Raw genomic sequence first — 23,537 nt, 5'->3', positions numbered from 1 at the left:
GTGACATAGCACTTTACATCAGCGGATTTAAAAGTCCTTCGCAAAGGAGGTTGGTTTCGTTATCCCTGTTTTGTGGCGGAGTTAAGAGATGCACAGAGAGGTGAAGTGTCACCCAGCAGGTCTGTGGTCAGGCGAAGAATAGAACCAGGTTTTCTGAGGCCAAGACCAGTGCGCTCTTGCCACTAGGAAGCACTACCTCTCTGAAGCTGGCTCTACCCAAGTACTTTTCAATGCATGGAGTAAACAAATCCCTTTCAGTTATAGTCCTTGTAAACGTTACTTGTAACACAAGTAAGCAGTCTATGATAATACTGTTTCTTTAGATTACACTGGTGGCTAGAGACCCCAAGTGAGATCAGAGTCCCATTGTACTGGGGCTGCATAGACACCTTGTAAGAGACAGCCCCTTCCCCAAAGAGCTTACAATCTAAGTAGAACAGTCAGCGGATCGGGGGGAAAAGGAAGCATTATTATTATTATTCCTATTTTACAGATGGGGCACTGCAGTGTGGAGAGAATAAATGACTTGCCCAAGGTCACGTAGTGAGTCTGTGGCAGAGCGGGGAGTTGAATCCAGATCTCATGGCTGCCAGTCGAGTGCCTTCAAGACCAGCCATTTAGTACCTAAGAAAGAGTTAGGCAGAAACGTGATTGTTAATGAGCACCATTCGCTTGGAAATGCCAAGGCTGAGCTCCCCATGTTGTGCCGATAGTCTAGGAGAAGTTACCTCCTGCACAGCAGCCAGCAGGGAGGTGTGGAGGCTGTTGCAGCCTGTCAGGCAAATATGTAGCTAAAGGACAGTGCAGAACAGGTGTTGTGGTCAGTAAGTGATGGCAGCTCCCGAGGAACCCTTAAGGAGCAGTGGAATGTGTGTCCATTCCCAGCATGAGGCTGGCTCTGCGATCACGCTGCGCCTTCCAAACAGACTCTGGGGCTCGTTCCTAGGGTTGTGCAGCAGCCAGTGTTCATAGGTGGATGACTGGGCCGTTTCAAAAAGGGTGAAGTAACACAATGAGTTCATGCAATAACCTTTAACCTCTGTAATGAAACCAAGCTCCAGCCATGAGTACACATTTCTCAGTGTCTCAAAGCCACCAGACAGAAACTCTGAGAGGGTTGGCTCAGCGGCAGCAGGGAACAGCAACAGGTGCTGCAGGTTAGGAGGACAGATGTGCATTGGCAGAGAACCTAAGCCTGGAATAGCACTGGTGGGGCTGAGGTCAGGTTTAAGATGCATTTGCATAGCTGTGTGTGGCGAATGTAGCCCTAGAATACCAATAGGGGCTTGAGCGCTGTGTAGGGTTCCCACCGCTGGACTAGCAGAAGGAGCTGCAACTCAGGGTGAAGGTGCATTGTTGGATCTCAGTGACTATACGGAGCTGGGCTAGCAGGAGGCACTGAGAGATGCACTAACAGCACTGGTAGATAGGGTGGCCAGGAAGGTGTTTCAGACCTGGATTGTGGTGCCTGTTGGCATTGCTCATGAGGGTTTATGCAGCTTCGCCCACAGTTAGCTTGGCTCCACTTGGCGATGTCAGCATCTCACTCTTATGGGCAGCAAAGGTATTTTTTAATGGTAGAGTGCTGAATAAGAACACTTAGGTACTGACATAGCAATATAGATACACGGACACGAACGTGAAGGCACAGTCCTGCTGATGTACATGAACCATGCGGAAGGGGTGAGACCCTTGCCAAGTTCCAGCTCGGAAATAAGGGTTATGGGCTTGCTCCTACTCCCATTGAAGGCAATAGGAAAACTGCCAGGACCCTAATTTGGGGTTATAAAACCCTGAAAGACTAGGGCCCTGATCCTGCAAAATTCTTACTCGGGCAAGTAGCTCTTACTCACCCAAGTAGCCTCATTGATATCAGTGAAAATACTCATGTGTGCGAGTATTTGCAGGATCAGGAATGGAAGGAAACCAACCCTTGTTGGTGCCAGAGGGAATGGAAAAAGCAAGCGTATCCCTTGCGTGGTATTATCTTGAGAGCCCCTGTCCCCTTCTCTTAACTCCCTTCCAATGGCACGTGAGCTGCCCAGGAGGCAGTAAATGAACCCGATGGAAGTGCAGCTCCTGGGAGGGCAGGGGGTTAAAATTCTTCCTAGCAGTTCGGCGGGAAGCCTGAAGTCTCAGGGTAAATATAATAAACAACTGTGACTACGTGTCCTTTAAAACTCCCAGCATTCCCCCGGACTCGGAGGAAAAGTGACATCATTGTACAACGGCTGATACCTGTTCTGTTCTGCTGCACAGGGAAGGGGATGATATCATCTGTTTAGTGAAAATGACCTGAAAGTCCATATGAGCTTGGAAACTCCCTGAGTGATTCATGCCAAACCTAACAGAGTCTCATCTCCTTTCCTCCCCCACGCCCCCGCTGTGATATGAATTGGTTAAAACTGAAATGCAGGCATGGACGGTGCACATCACATCAAGCCCAGCTCCAACCTGGGGGTAGAGAGGTGAAGTGCATTGTCACCTTTCAGGTTAACTATGCTTAATTTTCAGATGGGACAAGTCAGGCGGGTTCTTCTCTTAATCACTTTCACGTCCCTGGAGTTATGCCAGGGATTAATTGGTCTCTGGTTTTCTTTGACAGTTGCTTCTTTTTTCATTCTTGTTGTTTTCCACTTTTGCCTCCCGCCCCCCCGCCAAAAAAAAAAAATAAAAAAATAAAACCAAGCTCAGCCTTTGGTTTGTTTGTGCATTTAGACCATCTGGCAACTCTGCGGCAAGGCCTCCATTCATCTACCTAACAGGCAAAGAAATGAGCAGCAGCAATGCAAATCCCACTCTCCTGTCAGCCCCACTCGTGATTCATTTAAATATGCCTCCTCTTGAGCTGAGAGGGTTGCCTCCTAGAGAATAAGAAGGGAATTCTAGCTCCATTTCCCCTTCATCCACTCTGGCAACAATTAGCCTGAGATATGACTGTGATGTTTGTGAGATAGACATTTGGCCACCAGGAACTGGGCTGAGACCCCAAACTTGTGTATGATTCTATGTGTACGGGACACAGGCCTTTACACAGCATGTAGGTGTATCTTACCAACTGTAATATGTTACTGTAACACACTAATATGAATGCAGCTTTTGAAGGTTTTTCACACTGGCTTTCCTGAAAGGTAGTAGGAACCCGGTAGTCTTTTATTTAAATTACCTATCCTGCCATGGGATTAATGCTGACCGTATGGGGCTATCACTGTAGCAGGAGGAAATTAAACAAAACTCCCACTGAAGTCAAGCAACTGTGTCAAAGAACCATTTCAGGATTGGGCCCAGTTAAGCAGGCTCAGGTCCCAAGACCATATAGTGATAAAAGTTAATCAAGACAAAAGTATACAAGTCACTATGTAAAAAACCCACTGTAGCTTTAACATCCCACTGTTCTTTAGTGGATCTACTTAATAAAATATACACAGTTGCTTTTTAAAATTTTTAATACAATGTATATTTATTGCAAACAATAATATACAAAAAAGGTAAGTTTCACAAAGAGAACAAATGGTCTTGCAAACAAAACAAAATAAAACAAACTTACCTAAAGACAAAATATGATTTAAATGACAGGTCTTTTAAGTTACAGAAATACTTTAAAAAGATCTGCTTTTATACAGAAATAGAAAGAGGCCATATTATGAGTGCTTTAAGATTTTTTTTTCTACTGAATCCCTAAAAAAAAATACCCCCAAAACAAAAAAATTCCCGCAACTGTTAACAAATATATCATTTTTTTTAATAAAAAAAAGTTTGCTGTCTTTTTTAAAAAGCAATTCTTAACTGTTCAGCCACAGCTTCACCAAAGTCCCCACCTCAAAACAACATCAAGGGGTGGAAGGTTAGCAGGATGACACACACGCTTTTGTCAATAGTGTCTTGTGTCTCACATACACACACACGTTTGTGTGTCCAAAAGAGCTGAGGCAGAAAACAAGGCAAATGATTCAGTGATACACTACATTTGCAATCTCTAGTTTGTACAAAACAAAATTCCAGTTTATCCTTAAAACAAAAGAAAAAAAGGAAGAGGACGCGTTTGTACAAACCTAGGACACAGATTCCAAAGAATAATAATAATAATAATAATAAAAAGGAATTGGAGATAAATAAAGAACTGGTTACAGTTTAGACCATAATTTAACAGGCATCGTACCCTCCAAATAAGACTCCAACAAATCTAATTGCTTTTAAAGGAGTTAAAAAAATGGAAGGGAGATTTTAAAAAGAAAATCTTGATTAAATTGGCTTTTCTCACAAAATAAATAATTTAAAATGTGTCTGATGTTTCCAATGTGCCCTACGGGTTTCATCCAAAGCCCAGTGATGCCAATAGGGGTCTTTAATGGGCTTTGGATCAGGCCCTAAATGTTTGCACTCAAGGCTCTTTAAAGGGCTGGGGAGGTGATGGGCGGCTTCCAGCATCTGTCGTGCACATGGTCCCCAAAGCAGGAAGCTGAGGAGGGTGATGCTGGTTGTGGCATCATAATCTGCTGCTGATTGTTGGTAAAAGAGTCAGACATAAGTTTTCCCAGAAATCAGATCTGCCTCCCGTCTGGGCTCTGTCTTTCTCCTTGCACTGGAAGGCAGTCGTATAAGAATCTCGAGGAAAAAAAAAAAAAATTACATGGTTGCTTTTCAACAACGCTGCTTTAAGGCTCGAGGTCTTTAAAAAATAAAACGAACACATTCTCCTCCTGGCTCTCTCTCTACTTCCACGTTAGAAAAATAAAGCCTATTTTGTTTTTAACCCCTTGCGTCTCCTAGGCTGCACAGCTGACCAAAGCTTAGCCTGATGCCAATCACTGTTTAACAGTTTTTGTTCCTAATTAATGCACACCGTTTTATTTTTCTTTAAAGAAATTACTTTTATCTATACAAAAATACCTCTGACTGCAAGAAAAGCTAGGACTGCTCCACTAAGTGTTGTTTTAGCTGTTGGAAAAATAAGAGCATTTAAAAAAAAAATCTCTAAAAATATATATAAATCCCCTCAAATTGGTAACGAATCATACACAGTACATACTAAAAATATTTAAAATAGAGAATATTCCTCACAGAGGACTCTGGGTATTTTTTTCCTTTTTTCTTCTTCTTTTAATTACTGCTAAAAATAATTACGAAAGTCCAAACACAGGCAGACGAGTTGGCCGGTGAGAAAGCTCATCTCTCGCCCCTGAATCAAGGGTAAAGTCCAGTCCTTGGAACGTCTGTGCCGAGTTTTGCTGGTTCTCAGCAGAGTGGTCTGGCCACTTCCTGAAGGGTGCGGTAGTGCAGAAGGCCTGATGTGTTCTCTTTTTTCATCATCTTTAGCGTTAGTGTCTTAAAAAAAAAAGTTGGAGACAGTTCTTTTTTCTCTCTTGTTGTTGTTGTTGTTGTCGCCCTTATGGCCTAGTAAGCTGTGTGTAGACCGGCTGTTCCCAGTGCTGTGGGCTGTGGGTCTGGGGAATGGAAGGGACTCCGGTAGTGTCTGCAATGGGCGTGTACATGGGCCTTTGGGCGGGGTTCATGTACGTGAAGGTGGAATAGAAACTGGTGCTCTGGCTGGCCGCATGGCTGTAGTAGGAGTTGGAACTCTGGTGGTCTGTGTAGTCGTACTGCGAGCGGGTGATGGTCGGGTAGGAGGAACTGTAGTGCTGGGGGTTGAAGGAGCTATAATTGAGCTGCTGAGGGGAGTGCTGCTGCTGCTCGCTGTAATGGCTCGGACTGAGTTGTTCTGTCTTGATGTGTGTCCTCTGCTGGGACTGGCCCTGTTCGCTGCTCAGGGTGGTCATGGTATGCGGCGGCTGGGGCGGGGCCTGGGGCGGCGGCGGCTGCTGTTGGGGCTGCGGCGGTTGCTTGGACATCCAAACGGGCCCGGCTCCAGCTTGAGTGGCTGACGTGCTACTGATTCCGTAGCTGCCACTATAGGTGACTTGACCGGGTTGCCCATGAGTGGCCGGGACTCCAGGGTGACCGTTGGGTGGGAGGTACTGGTCGAACTCATTGACATCAAAGGTCTCTATGTTGGAGATGACGTCGCTGCTGAGTTCCCCAATGTCCACATCCCGGAAGTCAATGTGGGGCGGCTGTCTTCCTCCTTCCTGCAAAGGGCGCCCTTCTCGCTTCAGGTCTTGCTTCCCAGGCTGGACATCTGTTTTGGGTGTAGTAGGAGGGGTCGGGGGCCCCTGGGACTGCCCTGGAGAGGAAAAGATATAGCACATGCAGTCATGAGTTTGCTGCTTCCCTTGTGTGCAGTTAAATTAAGTGAGCTCTCTGTCTCTTTAGTTGATATGGCACAGAGAGAGAGAGCGAGAGCAATAAGGCCCTGAAATCTAAAGCCAGCGGTTTTCTATAAGCAGGAGGCGTTGTATAATGGTGATAACTCAGTTAATGGTTAACTCAAGATCTTTGGGGCCCTGGCAGATATCCCTGCTTTGCCCCTGAAGTCAGTTGTGAAGGGTAACACGCACGTTTCCAGGTTTGTAACACGAATGTGATCTGTGTAAATATAAACTAATGGAGATATCCTATCTCCTAGAACTGGAAGGGACCTTGAAAGGTCATTGAGTCCAGCCCCCTGCCTTCACTAGCAGGACCAAGTACTGATTTTTGCCCCAGATCCCTAAGTGGCCCCCTCAAGGATTGAACTCACAACCCTGGGTTTAGCAGGCCAATGCTCAAACCACTGAGCTGTCCCTTCCCCCACCAGATAAAATATGGGGCTTTTGAGCTGGCCTGCGGCTCAAAGTGATTTTTAATTTAATTTCCGAATTAAAAAGCCAAAAATGGGAACACGTTGATTGAAACTTTGTTGCAATGAGAAAAGTTGGTGAAAAAGTCTTAAGCCTAATAAGCGTGTTAGTGTGAGTGGATCTGACGCTGGATCCAGCTCTCGCAAGCCATATCTACTGTTTGTCTGGCACTCTGTCTCTATGCAGATTGCATTTGGAGCCTGGTTCAGAACACAACCTGAGCTATGGAATCACAGCCAGCATCTCCGTAACATACAGGCAGCTGTGTGTCTCCCTAGCTGCCTCGTCCAGCGGGTCGGGCCCAGGAGTGTGTGCCTGTGTGTCTGTCTCACGGTGTAAGGTTGCATATTTACCAGAGTGCTCCCCGGGAGAGTGAACCTCGCTCATGCTGGAGGAAGACTGAGGAGAATCCGCCTGCAGGGCCTTGAAAATGGCATTGGGGGAGATGTGTGTTTGCTCGGAGCCCTCCTCCTGCTCCGACTGCCCGTTCTTCACTGACTTTCTCCTCCGGGGCTGGTACTTGTAGTCGGGATGGTCCTTCTTGTGCTGCACCCGCAGCCTCTCGGCCTCCTCCACGAAAGGGCGCTTCTCGCTCTCATTCAGCAACCTGGGCAAGACACAGGGGAGTGGGGGGTTAGTTGCCTCTCCAACAGCAAGGGCAGATTACAGCATGGGGCACTGCCTTGACCTGCCATAAAGAGCCAGGCACACCTGGGGTGCTGCAAATGTCAGCTCACACTACTACGGCCAGGTTGTAGTGCAGATAGCGCTTCCCCCTCCCACTCATAATCTGCCCCCCCCACCCCCGCCTTCCTTCTGCACACTCCATCCTGCATGACTAGCACAGCTCCCCTGCTCTAGCTTGGCATCTCTCTGAATTGCAAGGAAAGGCCCCCCTTCCTCTGTGGCCTGCCTCTTGTCATTGCTTCACACTCTTGCTGCCTGGTGCTGCTCTCCACACCCCCCCTCCATCCCCCATGACACTGGCAGATTGTTTTGGTGGCCAAACAAGACACAACAAAACGAGGGCAGTGACTTTTTTCTCCCCCCGTGGGGCTGGTTGGAGCTGTTCCCCCCCTGGAAGCGGAGTGTGCACACACACTGAGTCAATAAAAAGATTAGATGACTAACGCCCTGGATGGCTCCGGGCACCGCCTCTGGAGGTCCAGATTCGCTCAGAACTTTCCCCTTCTGCTGCAAATTTAACTTTTTTGTTTTGTTTTGTTGTCTCCTGCAGTCGCAGACTAAGCCCCGGCCAGGTGACTCACTTTCTTTCTCCTTCCCCTTCCTTCCTTCACTTTCCATGCTGAAGAAATCGGGCCATGCAGCATTCCCCAGAACCACCCACCACTAGCTTGGCACAACTTTGCCAACTTTCTCCCCCCTCGCCCGCCATGATCATTGATTCGTTGGTGCAAATCTGATGCCATGTAGCTGAAGCCCAGTTTTCTACACACGCACACAAGTTCCAAACCGCCCTCCTTGTTAGCACCAGCCACTTCCCAACCCCTGCCAGGGGATCAAAGGGCTCTTCTCCTCTTTCCACAAACCCCTCCGGGACCAGAGCCCCCCTCCTGAGCCATGCAGGGCAGAAAAGCCACTTGGAAGTCGAGGAGGCCAAGCCCAAGGAAGCGCCTGCCCCAGTTTTTGCCCCACCGCTAGCTTAGCTGCATTTTCCCCATGCACAGGGGTTTGCCAACAGCACACACCCTCCTGCCAGCAACCGAAACCACGCGCTCTCCTGCGCGCTCCAAACTTCTCCCTGCTTTGCAAACAGGGCCCTTCGCACAAATTTTTCCCCCCTTCACTCACCTCCAGAGTTTGCCCAGGGTTTTGCTGAGCTCTGCGTTGTGCAGATGCGGATACTGGTCCGCCAGCTTCCTCCGGGCCGCCTGTGCCCACACCATGAAGGCGTTCATGGGTCTCTTCACGTGGGGCTTGTTTTTGCTGGATCCGTTCACACGGACCGGCATGGGGACCAGGGTCCAGTCGTAACCCTTCAGGACTTGGCTGACCGCCTCTCGGATGCACACCGGGAATTTGTCCTCGTCGCTCTCTTTCTTCAGATCCGGATCGCCCTTGGGGAAAGTGTTTTCTTGCGGTCTGGTGTTCTCCGTGTCCGATCCGGAACCAGAAGGGCAGGGGGACCCCGCGGAGTCGTCCGACATGGTGGGGCTAGGGGCGCCAGAGATGCATTTGTCCTGCTCTTCTGTCATTTTCATGAAGGGGTCTAGGAGATTCATGCGAGAAAGCGGCAGAGGGGAAAAACAGTGGGATGAAAATCAAGGGGTGGGGGGAAAGGAGGGGGGAGGGAGGGATTAAAAAAAGAACACTAAAGTGGCAAAGCCTCTTTAAAACCAGCTGGGTTTGTGGTGGAGGAAGCTAGGAAGGGATGGAAGAGGGAGTTGGGGGTGGGGGAGAGAAGGAAGGCAGCAAAAACTTTGCAAAAGAAACAAGAAAGTTTTGCCTGGTGAACAGCAGCTTGCAGGAGAAAAAAAAAGTTTGTTCACAGCCCACTGCAAAGTTGCCGCTGCAGCGATCTGCTCTCAGAGACGTGCATGAACCCAGCTCTGAGGATAGTCAAAAGGGGGTGGGAAAGTTTGGAGTTAGTCTTATTAGCCCCCTCTCTGTCCCCTCTTTCTCTCTGCCTCTCAGAAGAAGAAAAAAAGTTCCTTGGCTTTGGAAAGTTTAAGGCTCCCAATTTCACCTAGGCAATTTCAAGCTCGGCTCTCCAACTCTCTCTCCGTGTCTCTGTAATAAATACTCTCCTCTTCTATTTCACCTTAGAAACTTTCAGCCAATGACAGCCCTGCCCCTGGGGGGCTGGCACACAGATGATTGGCTACAAGTTTTTTTTTTAGGGAGGGGAGAAATGAGCGCAGCTCTCAGAGAAGGGGAAGAAAAAAAAACACAGAAAAGTAGAAGTGTCTGAGTTTACTCTTTGTACTTCAGAACTTTTGTGATGCCTTAAAAGTAAACGCTTCTTTATTTGATATTTGTCTAGGCAAATGTTTATTGTTTTCAGTGGGACTACGGACAGTGTGCTGTTCTAGAAAAGATCCTCCAGGGGTCAAATTGCATCACACAGGTTGTGGGCTCCTAATTTGCACTTACTTCGGCGTGGAAAAGAACTTTCTGTGAAGTAAATGATTGTGTGATTCGCCTCTCTTTGTTTTTCATTATAATACCTATCGCTGTTTTTAAAAATACACTTGTCATCCAGGATGACGTGATGCTCACCGCTCCGCTGCTGTTGTTTAATTAAAACCAGCATGGTTTAATGCCACGCGCAGGCTTATTTGATAATTCAGTGCTTTAAGTTCTGTACACACAGATGTAGAGCTCGCCTAACTCTGCAAAGTTGTGTGACAATTTTATTGCTGGGCTACCTTATTTAGAGGCCGGTTTGTGACTGTAGTTTGAAGACTCTAGTAACTTACACTGTGTCAGTATGGTGCAATTGGGCTAGTCGTCTTAAAATTAAACCTTAGTATGTTTCATACCATTGAATAATTAAGTAAAAGTTTGGCTACGTTCTGCATTTTAATACACTAATTAACTTGAGATACCGTTCTCGTCCATCGCTGTAACTTGTCAATGCAATCGGTTAGCTCTTATAAATGCGTTTCTCCAGTCTTACAATATAAACGGTATATTTGCATATCTGAGCTCCATAAAGTTAAGATGTATTTGAAAGAGTGAGAGTTATTTACAACAGATTTGTTTTCAGGATGAAATAATGAAGACATTAGGGATATACAAGCGCAAGTTAACTGTTAACTGCTAAGCGAGAACAGTCTCAACATATGCAAAGACCATATCTAAAATAGATGCAAAAGAATGTAACAAAACATGAAATTTACTAATACATAGCATTTCCCCCAGCATTTAAATCCAGAGTTTCTCTCTTCCAGTAGATTTACTTGCATGATATAGAATGCAAATCTTTGCCTCTATATTTGCAGAAAGACTATTTTTCCTGCTGTAAATGTTTATGTTTTCATTATATGTTTTGAATATCTTTTTGGGTCTTGCTAGTAAAAGTTTCACTCATTTTCAGTTTGCTCTTTATCTACTGTTCTTTAGGGGCCGATAACTGGTGTAGAGCATCCAAGATATATTTGTTTCGCAAAGCTGGTGCAATTCTGAAACAAACAGGAGGGGGGAAAAATTGAGAATTTTATTCCTGATTTTAAGATAGCACACCCACTAGTGATACTTAAACAAGTTTACTGTGTAATAAAGATAGAGAAGAAAATAGTTTTAAACATACCCATGTGATTATTTCTTCTTATAATAATCACGTTAATGCCTCAACATATGTAGATGCACAATCATATCATACACATACCTATATCATCTCGCAGTCACAGATCATTAGATATTTACCAGAGCTCCTGCAAATAAAACTTAGTGGCCAAACAACATGACAACAATGAGGGTGCTTCTCCTATTTTAAACGATTTCTATCAACAGCTGTCAGGCACCATTAAGTGGGTTTGCTTTGCTTTCTGTGCGTTTGATACTCACATTTCATACTCCAGTTTCTTTTTTGGAACTTTTACAGTTGTCAACAATCACCTTTCTGCTGGTAAAATGTCATTCTTTTCTTCATCCAGAGGGGGCGCCAAAAGCCAAGAAACTAACCTCAAACTTTTCGCTTCAGGAGACTTTTTTAGACCAGGCTTCTTGCTGAATCTGGACTCGTCTTTGACAATCCGATTTATCAGCTCGAATCATTTTTCCTTTCACAAGATTCAACAGCAAACGTTACGTAGCAACCCGTGAGGAGAAACTGATCAACGTGTTTTCAGCCAGTGATCAATGAAACTGACAAAGATACCAAATAGTTATAAAATACCGTATATGCAGGTGGGGAAAGGCGTTTTTTAACTTTTGGGGGAAATCTACATATTCTAATGAAAGTTATTCTGGTGCATTTTTTTCTCCCCCCTTCTCTGACGGTACATTTTTGTTTCAAGTGTTATCAATCCCTAATTTACTTTTGATGCTGCATTAAAAGAGCTCTTAATATTTTTCTAAGGTTCATTTGGGAAAATTAAGGAGTAAAATGAGAAACAGCTACATAATTAAAAAAACAACAACCCCATTTATTCCAAGAATACAGCGTGTTGGCCACACCATACAGTTCCTCACACAGGTTTTCTAAAATGGTATCATTCATATTTATAATTGTCTCATTTTGAGGCAGTCTCGACTCAGTCTATATTTCCCAATGCCCTTCTCTGTCAATTTCGCTGCGTGTTGCAGTCTCTTCTGGGCAGAGCCTATGCATTGCTTAGGAAGGGTTAGATTGCTTTCCAGCGTGATTGGGGACACTCTTGTCTCTGTCCTGGTACACTTTGAATCTGGGCAGCAACACACGATTTTTAAAGAGTTGCCAAATTGGCCAAACTCGATCAGCAAAAATAAATAAACACATCTCAACCCACACGTTAAAAATCGCAGCCATTTATATTTCTTTATAAATGGTTGCGATTTTTAACTTGTGGGTTGAGATTAAAAAAAAAAAAAATCCAAACATTCCCCCTTCGCTTTGTAGTGAAATGTTTAGCACCTCCATTGTTAATTGCAGCCTTCTTTTTCAATACAGCAAACGAATTGTCAGGGATGATAACACGGTTATCTAGGTTGGGAATAAGATACAAGTTGTGCTAATAATACCTCAAAGGAAAGGGGGGAAAAAAAGACTAAACTGAGAACTGAATTTCAGAGCAGATGCTTTTTAAAGACTGCGATTCAGAATTGAACCTAAGGGTCTTCCCCCCCCCCCACACGCTTCCCTGTAAACTAAGTGATCAAAACCTCTAGGGCCAAAGTAGGGGGACACATTTTTTTGCTGAAGTTTTCCTTATAAGATAGACAGTGCCTAATTCTGAATTCAATTCAAGCTCCGATGTCGGGTTTTCCCCTAAGTGCTTTATTGAAACTGCTTCAGTTCACAGCCTTTGTTCTGTTAAACAATTCCTATGGATAGCATTGTCATACTGGGTGATTGCACTTTTTAAAAAATGCCCCCTCGCAAATGTACTATTATTTTTTAAATGGAATTGGAAATTGTGCGTGAAAAAATAAAAAAAGGCACAGGGGGAAGGAGTTCTGAAGAAATCAATTTGAATAAAATCTCCCTGTTAGACCCTTTCTGTATTTGCTATCTTTCTCTGGGAGTTTTTGCTTGGAAACCTCTGGCAAACAGCTATCTTTGGGTGAGCTGAAAGGTAAGTGTATGTCTTATTTATAGAGCCTTTGTCTGAAATAATAGGGGAGGTGAGAAGAGGATTTGTTTTTTCTTATGATTGTCTGCAACACTTAAAAACATTTCACAGTGTTACAGACACGACTGGACTAAATATGTAGCAGAGACCAAATAGGAAGATATACTGAGATTTGCATCAACATTTGGGATGAACATAGTTAATCTATTCTTAATATTTAGATGGATAATTTTGGGAAAAAAATCTCTTACCAATTTAAGACTCAGATTAGCTATTTCAGGAGACAAATTTAGCACAGCACATCTATTTTTTAATATTTGGTATAGACATATCAAAGAAAGCTCAACCAATACATTGTTCTTCTCTTAGCTGGAACTGGTAAAGCAAAAAATCTGAACGAATGTACCTGGAGGAGAAGGGGGGGGGGGGAGTGACAACAGATTGTTACATGCTGTTACTGCTGATTGATGGGCAAAGAAAAAAAAATCCCATGATTTTGGAGGATAATTGACTTAATGAAAAATGTGATAGAACATTTTTCATTCTGAAAGTCCATTTGTTGAAAGAATTCTGCCTTTTCATGACAAGAGAATCTATTTTAACAAAAGAAAGTGGTTTAACAAGTTTGAACAATAAACAAAAGAAAAATGTAAAACAGATATCATGTGCCGTTTCATAGTTTGCATCTTTTTTTTATGAAAAAAGCCCTGTTCTACAGAATAGTTAGACATATGGACAATCTGATCAATCCGATTCACTTTTTAAGAGTAGAATGGTTTTTATTGAACTCCTGTTTTATACAACAGGATAGTGTGTTTTAGATTTTAATCTTATTTTACAGGGAGTATTCAAGCCCAGGCTTCAGGAAAGATTTTTGACAAATAAGAATGTGAATTACAATCTGCATTTGATTTTTTTCTCCTCTTGTGCTAATTCAGGTTATTTAGTTATTTCAGGAAACCCTCCTTCTAAGCTACTTAGCAGAGAGGGAAAGAGACGGTCAGTTTAATAGCAATGGGACTAATATCCACAGAAGACATTAAATAAAGATTTTTCTCTCAAACCCTACAAATGTTTACCATAGCCATATTGACATGAATCAGATATGTTTGCTGAGAGCCGGCTTCTGCATTTACATGTAAGTCAGTTGTAGTATACTGAAATGAGCAGGGAGGAGGAGAGGGAGAAAGGAGGATGGCAAATTCACTTTCATGTTTTCCTTATGAAGTTCAATAATTTCTAAAGTCCATTGTGTCTCTCCTCTCTACCCCAGACTCTGATCCCCCCCCCCATGAAGTCGTCATGCTGAAATTGCTGACATCTACTTATTTGCATAGTTGCTGGCTGTGATGTCACCAACACAGCCCTGGGACCTCTCTGCTGGGTCAGAACAGTGGCTTCATTCGAACAAAAAGTTCTTCCTTGATAGGATAGGAAACCCAGGGAAATGCTGGCTCACTGCATTTCTGCTGGGAGAAATGTTCGCCTTTTCAAATGATGTGCTGCAAAGTGAAAGCCTTTCTGTGACTGCTTATGCTCAGCTATTTGGAGTGTGTGTGTGTGTGTGTGTGTGTGTGTGTGTGTGTGTGTGTTGTGGGGCAAAATAGAAAGGCGTGGGGATGCACTGCAACCCTTTACAAATATACACCAGGAAGCTAGTGCAAAAATCCCTCTGAATTTTGCTGTATGCAAAACTTTTCATGACTATTCCATGGCACAAAAGCAGATGCCGGATAAGTCTGTACTTCCTAGATTCCTCACTGCTTCCTCCATTTGGTAGGCAACTTTCAACTGGAAAATCTGGGGGTGTAATGAATTTTTTAAAACTATGTAATCCTTTTGCCCACTCAGAAGCCATGGAATGATTTCTTAAATAAGAGCGCACTGTTCGTGTTCATGTGCGTAAGACAATTTCATCAACGTCAAAACATTGACACATTTTTATTTCCACTTACTAAAATAAAAGGAGCGAGAGCCTGGAAACATGCTCTGAACAGATGTAAATCTGGAAGGTCAGTGTTCCCCTTGGTCAGTGCAGAGTGTTTTCATCTGTTGGTGCAAGATGTTAGCATTTTAGCTAATTTATCTCATTCAAATTGGGGCAGGAACCTTTCCAAACACATTGTCTTTCCAAACACATTGTTGTCACTTAACAAACAATAAATAATTGTTCACGATATTTTTTATTGACACAAAAGAATAAATATCACTTTAGCTTAGAGAATGACAGAGGGGAGAATTAAATCCCTCCAGGATTCTTACATGCATTGTGACAGGCAACCCATGTGGACGCACGTCAGGGTTAACATTGGAAACAGCTGTTGCCACGCTGCCAGAGTTGTCCGAGGCCCTTGTGGCACTTACAGAGATGCCAGGAGAACAGTGGGTGCTTTAAATTGTGGCTGAAAGAGGTTGGTGGCTGCCGGAATGATCTTGTGTAGGAGTGGCCCATCACATCCTCCTCTGTTCGGGTTAGCAGTCTGCCTTACTCAGAATCCAGTAACCACTGGGATGTTTCCTTGTGTACTGTAGCTAGTTAGCCGGCATTTGCAAAATAATTTTTTAGACCACTTTCTGATTAGCCTTTGTCAGGAGGAACACGGGTCTCTGTCGTGTTTTAATAGTGAGAGTGGTGGCTGGTAGGTGATGGCTTTGGGGCAGAATTATGGCTTATTTTGCAGCCTGAACTAAGAATTCTTTGGTATTTGTGCTGAATTATTAGATTTTAAAGAGCTTTGTTAATGAACAATTAAGGTTAATCTATCTATCTATCTATCTATCTATCTATCTATCTATCTATCTATCTAATCACCAGTTTATCAGAATAATTTACAACCTTATGCTGCTGCTGGGCAAAATGTCAGTTGATTTAAGCTTTGGAACGAATGAAATGTAAAGCAATGGGAGTGAAAGTTGGACCAGTGGCACTTTTCTCTTTCTTTGGATTGTAAAGTGAAGGGGAGACTACAGATTACAGTATGATTTCCTGAAGGACACTGATGTTTTAATGTTTTAATTAATCACTGAAAATGACTACCTCTTCATGCTTGCCATACAGAATATAATGAAAAGTTTCCATAATGAAAGTATAAAGCAAAGGCTGACAGTGCTGCAGTAAAAATACTGTAACTACTTTTAAGGGCCGACTGCTTTTGGGTGGCAGGGTCAGACTGGCTATACCTATTTGTCTACAGAATAACTGTGGGCTGACCCCTGCTTATGAAATAGCACCATTCTAAATAGAATTGAGATTTGCTCCTGAAAAAAATAATTCCAGGAGTATGAATACACTACGGGCCAGATCCTGTTTTTGCAGCAAGTAGAATCAGACATTGCACTTGAATCTCCCAGACAGCAGCAAATACAGTCATTGTTTCTGATTATAAAATCTCTTTTGTGCCTGATCATTGGGTGAAAAAAATGTTAGAAGCACCCAAAATGTGTAGAGACCAAGAATTGGTACAGGGACAAATAGACAGGGAGTTTTAACCCATCCACTGGTTATGAACGGTAACAGAGCAGAGCAGAAACTCCAGAGACTGGTTGATTCTATTTTGCGTGTTTGAATCCAGATCTCTGAGCTGAGGGCACCTGACTAGCTCTATAGGATTTTTAACACTTCTTGGCTCCAGGGCAGGCTTCACTGGTGTGCATGTGTACGCAAACACAATTTTTGTTTTCTCCCCCTTCCTCCACGCTTTGAAACCACTGCACACAAACTTGTAATTTACCAATGTTCTCTTCTAAAGATTATTATTTTAAAAAATAACATTGGCTTCAAGCTCTGCAAACTTGGTAGGTCTAGAAGATGTATCTGACAGTTGAACGTGAAGGGGAATACCCTTGCAACAATACAGAATTTTTTCCCATGCTAGTGGAAGAGGAATATTTTGCAAGATACTTTCAAACAAGTTAGGGTGCATCTTATTTTTGGTGTTTTGGTCAAATACCCTAATTTTCACCTCCTGATGTGAACTTAGCATACTTTGTTCTGACAAAGTTCTTGTGATGTGATCCAAGTATGTACCAGGTACAAGAACCAAGCCAAAAATAGCCTTATGTTGCTTTCTGCTAGGTCAGAACTATGAGCTCTGAAGAGGTATCCAGGAGCTACTTTTCTAACTCAAAAAGAATAGGAGTACTTGTGGCACCTTAGAGACTAACACATTTATTAGAGCATAAGCTTTTATGGACTACAGCCCACGTCTTTGGATGCATATGCATATGTGTTAGTCTCTAAGGTGCCACAAGTCCTCCTGTTCTTTTTGCGGATACAGACTAACACGGCTGCTACTCTGAAACTTTTCTAACTCAAGTTCACCTTACTTCGAGTCCCACTTTGGAGTGGATGTTGCCTGGATATGGATCTGAATCAGATGCTCAATCTGTTTTGAATAATTTTATTTTAAACCAATCGTAGGAAAAAGGTCAAACTCTGCTACTGGGGGCCAAAGACCTGGCTTCAAATTCATAACAGCACCGAGATGGCTGGAAAAGGAATGGATGTTTATTGAACAACCAGTATTTTTTTCCCTTAAAATCAGCCCTATACAGCAAGAAAATGATAGTAAAAAACACCTTCCCAATTTTCCCCGCATCTGCTGTTTGATTGAAAGATCTTTCATTCAAATGTAACAAGTTCTCTGCATTCAGATCGTCTGTTTATCCGCTTCCAAACTCCATCAGAACTGCATCTATTCCGAAGGATGCAGTGTTTTAAACTGCAGTTGGTTGTGTTGCCCCATTACATTTGCAAAGAAACACATGCTCTGTTGCTGAGGCCTTCCTTTAAAAATCAATACAAACTCTTAGAAGTAAGTAGGGGTGTTTCAAAAGATGGAAAACTCAATTTAAATAAAAATTGTCCATCAGCAACATCATAACCCCTGGTAGCTTCATGTTTTTTAACTGTTCAGCTGACACAACACATTCTTACAAGTGGCTATTGTATTGAAGCTAACATGCAATGGAAATTGTACCTGATATTTCATAGTCACCTACAGATAAATGCATGGGGGTAATTTAAAACTAGCCCTATTATATTTTCCAAGGAATAGTTCATATTATGTAGTCCAGCAATGGCTTACAAGAAATTCATGAGAATTGGAAGGGGGAATAAAACTACCATTCTCTCTACCTGTTTGTGCAGCTCCTTCCTAATGCAGGGAGAGCTCGACTGTTTATTTGGAGAGCTAAAGTTGTGGAAATATACTTGGAGGGTGTAATGTGGACAGCATGTGTTTCTGGGAGCTACCTGAAGTCTGTGTCCTAATAGCTTGCAGATGTCCTCAGGTCACTGATTTCCTATGGGCCAAAGAACGCAGCCGCCACCCCTCCCAGTTCTTCAAATTAAAAAAAAAAAAGGGGGGTGGGATTTCACTTCTGGAACTTGTAAAATTGTTTGTTTGGTTTTTTTCCAGCCCCTTTGCCTCCCCCTCCCCAATACGGAATCATTTGGAATTTCTAACTGCCAGGTCCATGTTCATTTGGAACTATGATTTATTTGAAAAATAGAGAAATCTGCTATGGGATCCGTTTTTGTTTGCTCAGGGTGGGGAGTTTATTTACATTGGAATTATTTATTTAAAAACTTCAATTTTCTCTACTGCATAATAAACAGGTATTCATATATATGTGTGTGTGTATTTATGGGTGCATATAATATATGTGTGTATATATATATATATATATAGGCTTGGAAGGATTAGGTTTTTATTGGTAAATGTTGATTTCACTGTACACACAAGCTGGTGATAAATATTTCCATCAATGATACTTAAAATTTACAGCTAGGCAAAATAAGAAAAATCCTGCCTGAGAAGTTATTAGAGTTTGATTTAAGGATATTTACTTTGCATATTTTGGCAAGTGATGTTGACAATTTGTGCATGTTTTAACCATTATAAAGCTTGAACTTTTTGCTTCTCAACATTGGTCATTAAATGATTATTGACTGATTCCCCCCGCCCCCCCCCCGCATCCCTAATTTCCCACAACGGTGAAAATTTAGATCAATAAAAACAGGAAAAAAGCTTAAAACATAATGTTGTGCAACTGTAAAAATGTGGATCCTTAAATATGATGGCTGGTAAAGCTTGACATGTTGATCAATGATTCCTCTCTCACATCTGCCTTCGCTGAGCCAGACCCCGAGTAAGCAAAACACATAAGCAGTTGTCTAACTTGAAGCATTTGAGTAATCCCATCTCTATTCAGTCAAAGCAGGTAACTGCTTGAAGTTAGGAATGTGTTTATGTACCTCGTTGAATTGGGGCCCTAGTTTTTGTCCTCTGCTCTCACCTTTGTGGAGGAGAAAAGGTGTGAATGGCATCTTGCTTTGTCATTTGAAGCAAGTAATGAGATACTGGTCTCTCCCCTCATTTCCAGTGGAAGAGGATTTTTAACTAGCCCCCTCACCCATCTTAAACTTGGGGATGGGAAGGAAACTGTCTGCATTTGGGGCTTGTGGAGCTGGCTGGACTTCTCTGTAAGTAGGAGTAGAAGGTTTAAATGGTTACTGTATTGGTAAATGTTGGTAAACGTCAATTTCACCGTAGAGAAACAAGGTGCGGGAGGTAATAGCTTTACTGGACCAACTTCTGTTGGTGAGCAAGACAAGCTTTCGAGCTTACACAGGCCTGGATTTCACTGTCCGCACACAAACTGACGAAAAATATTTCCATGGATGGTGATTGAAATTTATGGACAGGCAAAGTAAGAAAAATGCTGCTTGAGAACTTACTAGAGTTTGCTTTAAGGATAGTTACTGTGTATATTTTGGCATGTCACGTTGACAATTTGTTTCTTGGTTATAAAGCTTTTAACTCTCAACATCCACGGTCATTAAATAATTGTTGTCCGACCCCCCAATAATTTCATGCAATTGTGAAAATGTAAATCAGTTAAAAATGCTTTAAAATAAACATTAATATTATCTGTCAAAATTATAAAAAAAAATTGAATTCTGCCCAGCCTACCAATAGGCTTACTTGCAGCATTTGCTGCTGGCCCAGGGGTTGACAGCTATCTGCAAAGCCAGTTTGCAAAGGTTTAATTGGCACTCTTTTGAGCAGCACGTCGATGATCAAGCACTTAAGGCATCTAACTCTCATTGAAAGTCAGTGGGAGTTAGGTGCCTGAGTGCCTTTGAAAATCTCGTTCTCTCAGAGCATTTTGGGCCTAATCCAAGCCCCACTGCGTCTATCTATTGACTTTAGTGGGCTTTAGACCATCATTATTATTTGCATTTTGGTAGCACCCAGGGGCTTCAGGAGCCTGATTGTGCAAGGCACTGTGCACACGTATAGCAAGGGAACGCCTCCACCCTGCAGAGTTTACAATCTAAATAGACAAGACAGATGAAGAGTGGGTGAAAGGAAATATTATCCGTGCTCTATAGATGGGGACCTGAGGTTCAAATAGATTAAGTGACTTTCCCAGGGTGACACAGGAAGTCTGTGGCAGATCCAGGAACAGTACTCCTATCTCCTGAGGCCCAGCCCAGTGTCTTAACCATAAAATCATCCTTCCTTTCAGATTAAGCCCTTTATCTGCATTCCTGGATGCTGCGTTTCTTCTTGTCAATTGCTTGATGGACTGAGTGTAAAAAGTTTGGAAAGGACACTATAGAAACTAAAACCCGCACCTGAAAAATATAATGGCTTTCAGTTCAAAGCAACTTGCACCTACTCAATGTGATACAATAGCAACCATAACATAAATTCCTAGTTTAACAATTAAAGAATGAAATCTTGCTGGGGATATTATTTGTTCTATATCAGAAATGGATCTATTTTGTATTTGCTATGTTTATTTTCCAAATATTAAATCGGCTATATTACAGATAACAGCACTGGATTTTAAAGCGAAAAAGATAATATTAAAAACATCAAATGAAAGTGAATACAGTAATACAGCACAGAATTTATATGGTCAAAAACATTCAGGGTCTTTTCTCTCTCTCCCTGCTAGATTTTAAACATGTGCTGACCATTTAGCTTGGCAAAAGTTCCACATTTTTGATAGACAGTTTAAAAAAATTCACCATCCTGCTAAGTGGGGAGAGATCACTCTGAGAATAACACATGTCCCAATTATTTAATAATAATAATAACAACTAATTAATAATTAATAATTTACAATAGATTACTCCTTAAACCAGAAAATGCAATGATATTCCTTGGGCATCCTGGCTTTTTTATATTAAATATATTGTTAATCTGTCTCAGAACAGTATATATACCTTTGCTCACAGCTTCATTCACTCTCAACCTAAACTCATCCTTCATAACAATCAATCCCAGGTCTCTCTTTGTAACATGCAAGTGACTTTGTAGAAAAAAGATGAAAACAAATGCTACCTTAATACGAACAATAATAAGAAACTATAACTTTCACAGAGCAAGCCAGATACTGCGTAGCTATCTTACAGAGCTGAAGGAATAAGGCTGCCCTAGACTTCTTTGCATTGCAGATTTGAAACTTGCAAAATAGGAAGAAAAAAAATCTACTTTCCCCACCCATCCAAAATAAACTCCAGATGAATAATATTTGAATGGAGTAAATGAAATATCGACAATAAGAAGCATCAAGAGTTGAAAACGTACCTTCATACGGAGGACAGTCGACTTAGTTCCTTATTGCTAAACTCTCTTTTACAAACCCTGGTGATGGAAGAAGTTTGCTAGGAATTCAGGGGGATCCAATGAGAGATGTCTTTTAAACATAGCCCGATACACCAAAGTGTCTGCGATTATCCCCATACACAGCCCATTCTCAGGTGTAGTTACATTCAACAAAATATTGATGGCAGTCACTTTTCCTGCCAGCTCTTATCTGAGGGGGCTTGAGCCGGAGCTTGGCAGTGCCTGAAAGGACGTATTGTTACTTTTTTTTTTTTTTAATAAAACAGCAGAGTTTAGAAACAAAGGAGGAATTTGGATCTTTTCTATCCAGGACAGTAATGCACTGATATTACTTAAGAATGACTTATTATTTCATCCCTTTCCTGCTAACAATTGCTTGGCAGTATAGACATTTTATCTGGCTAAACTTGACCCTGATAGCAGGGCCTTTGGGTGACATGAGTGACGTTGGCTAGCATGTGCTCTTTATAAAATAGTAATTTATTCATATTTATTGCTTTGTTACTTATTGGCACTTACACAAGCTTAGCACTTAGCCTTAACGGCTGAAGGACTTGGGATTCCACTCATCCAGCCGGGCCTAGAAGGGGGGTGAGATATTTCCATTGTTTGGGTGCCTGACTTGAGTCACCACAAAGGATATGCCTCCATTGCAGCTGGGAATGCGTCTCCTTGACCAGATGGACAGACTCAGCCTAGCTTCACCCAAGCTATTGGGCTAAAGCCAGCAAGGTGGTTGTTGTGGATCAGGTGGGGACTTTGACTCATCACCCATGCTCAGACTCGGGGGGCTGGTAGGGGTTGGGAGCTTGAGCAGTGTCCCCACTGCTATTTCTTCCATGGTAGCTTGAGTGGGGCTAGCATGAGTCGGGTGGAAAGACTCGCTCCCCACTGCAGCAGAGACGGATCCAAAGAGCCCCCATTTCCAGCGGACCGGTGATCAGCGCTCTCTGAAAGCCAGGCCTCTTTCAAATGAGTCTGTTTGAGCATCCAAAAATCATCAAAAAAACCAGCGAGGAGTCCTTGGGGCACCTTAGAGACTAATCCATTTATTTGGGCATCAGCTTTCATGGGCTAGAACCCACTTCATCAGATGCATGGAGCGAAAAATACAGGAGCAGGTATGAATACATGAAAGGATGGGGGTTGCTTGACCAAGTGTGAGGTCAGTCTAACGAGATAAATCAATTAACAGCAGGATACCAAGGGAGGGAAAATAACTTTTGAAGTGGTAAAAGAGTGGCCCATTACAGACAGTTGACAAGAAGGTGTGAGTAACAGTAGGGAGAAATTAGTATGGGGGAAATTAAGTCTAGGTTTTGTAATGACCCAACCACTCCCAGTCTCCACTCCAAAAATCATCAGTCACTTTTGAAAGTGTAGACTCAGGTTCTTATTTGCAGTGTGGATGTTGGGGGGTGTATACCAGGATAGAAAAAGACCAGGGGCTTTGTGGCACTACAAGAGCAAAAGCTAGGGTGTGGCTAGATGTGTATGAAACATACATGTATGTGCTAGAAAAGACCCTCTCCTATTGGAAAACACCCTTAAATCATGTGTTGGAACTTGGTGCCACTCCTTAAACATTTCAGGAGAGTTAAAGCGACATCCAAATTGGTGTCTGAAATACAGTGCAAATCTTCACCCTCAGCTTGATGCCTTCCAGGGAATAAGTTATTCATTCCCATTTAGGGCCAAATCTTTTAAATCAAATGGGTTATCCGTGTGAGTGAGGCGATCAGCGTTTGGGGCTGGCTCTTGCACTGTGGGGAGCACCTTCAGTTCCCCTGGATTCCAGTCGGGGGTGGAGGCGGCTCATCGATTCTGACACTGCCTCAGGGTGCCACATCATGTGGGTTTTCTGGTGGGATTCCCGAGAGCAGGTTTTAAAAGCACAGGACCGTGCTTTGACTGAGAAA

The 23,537-nt window shown here is 42.8% G+C and overlaps 1 protein-coding gene and 1 long non-coding RNA gene across 4 annotated transcripts in view; one reads left to right on the top strand and one right to left on the bottom strand.

Annotated features, from left to right (window-relative positions):
- Nucleotides 1–3,743: 3,743 nt before the first annotated feature.
- On the bottom strand, nt 3,744–21,758 carry SOX9 (SRY-box transcription factor 9). 3 transcript variants are annotated; one of them, XM_034789829.1, is made up of 4 exons: nt 21,580–21,758; nt 8,550–10,882; nt 7,091–7,344; nt 3,744–6,181 (listed from the first exon to the last, which is right to left on the bottom strand). In XM_034789829.1, exons 2-4 carry the CDS (start codon nt 8,978–8,980, stop codon nt 5,388–5,390), a joined length of 1,479 nt encoding a protein of 492 aa, XP_034645720.1. In that variant the 5' UTR covers nt 8,981–10,882; nt 21,580–21,758; the 3' UTR covers nt 3,744–5,387. The 3 variants fall into 3 exon arrangements, with proteins under 3 accessions (XP_034645720.1, XP_034645722.1, XP_034645719.1); XM_034789831.1 differs by having other exon boundaries at nt 8,550–8,967; nt 21,580–21,757; XM_034789828.1 differs by lacking the exon at nt 21,580–21,758 and having other exon boundaries at nt 8,550–11,145.
- The window catches only part of LOC117887329, a 52,409-nt gene continuing 41,444 nt past the window's right edge, over nt 12,573–23,537 (top strand). Inside the window, exon 1 of the long non-coding RNA XR_004648162.1 lies at nt 12,573–12,976. This is a non-coding gene — a long non-coding RNA (uncharacterized LOC117887329). The remainder of the gene's footprint in view (nt 12,977–23,537) is intronic.

Source organism: Trachemys scripta, chromosome 14 (assembly GCF_013100865.1).
Source record: "Trachemys scripta elegans isolate TJP31775 chromosome 14, CAS_Tse_1.0, whole genome shotgun sequence".
Classification (NCBI taxonomy): domain Eukaryota; kingdom Metazoa; phylum Chordata; order Testudines; family Emydidae; genus Trachemys; species Trachemys scripta.
Note: the sequence above shows the minus strand (reverse complement) of the source record. Positions and strands in the feature narration are given on the sequence as shown.

Coding starts and splice junctions, on each gene's coding strand:
- SOX9 (XM_034789829.1), bottom strand. CDS start 8,980: ATGAATCTCCTAGACCCCTTCATGAAAATGACAGAAGAGCAGGACAAA. Junction 7,345..8,549: donor ACCCTGGGCAAACTCTGGAG/GTGAGTGAAGGG, acceptor TGTCTTGCCCAG/GTTGCTGAATGAGAGCGAGA. Junction 6,182..7,090: donor CTCTCCCGGGGAGCACTCTG/GTAAATATGCAA, acceptor TTTCCTCTCCAG/GGCAGTCCCAGGGGCCCCCG.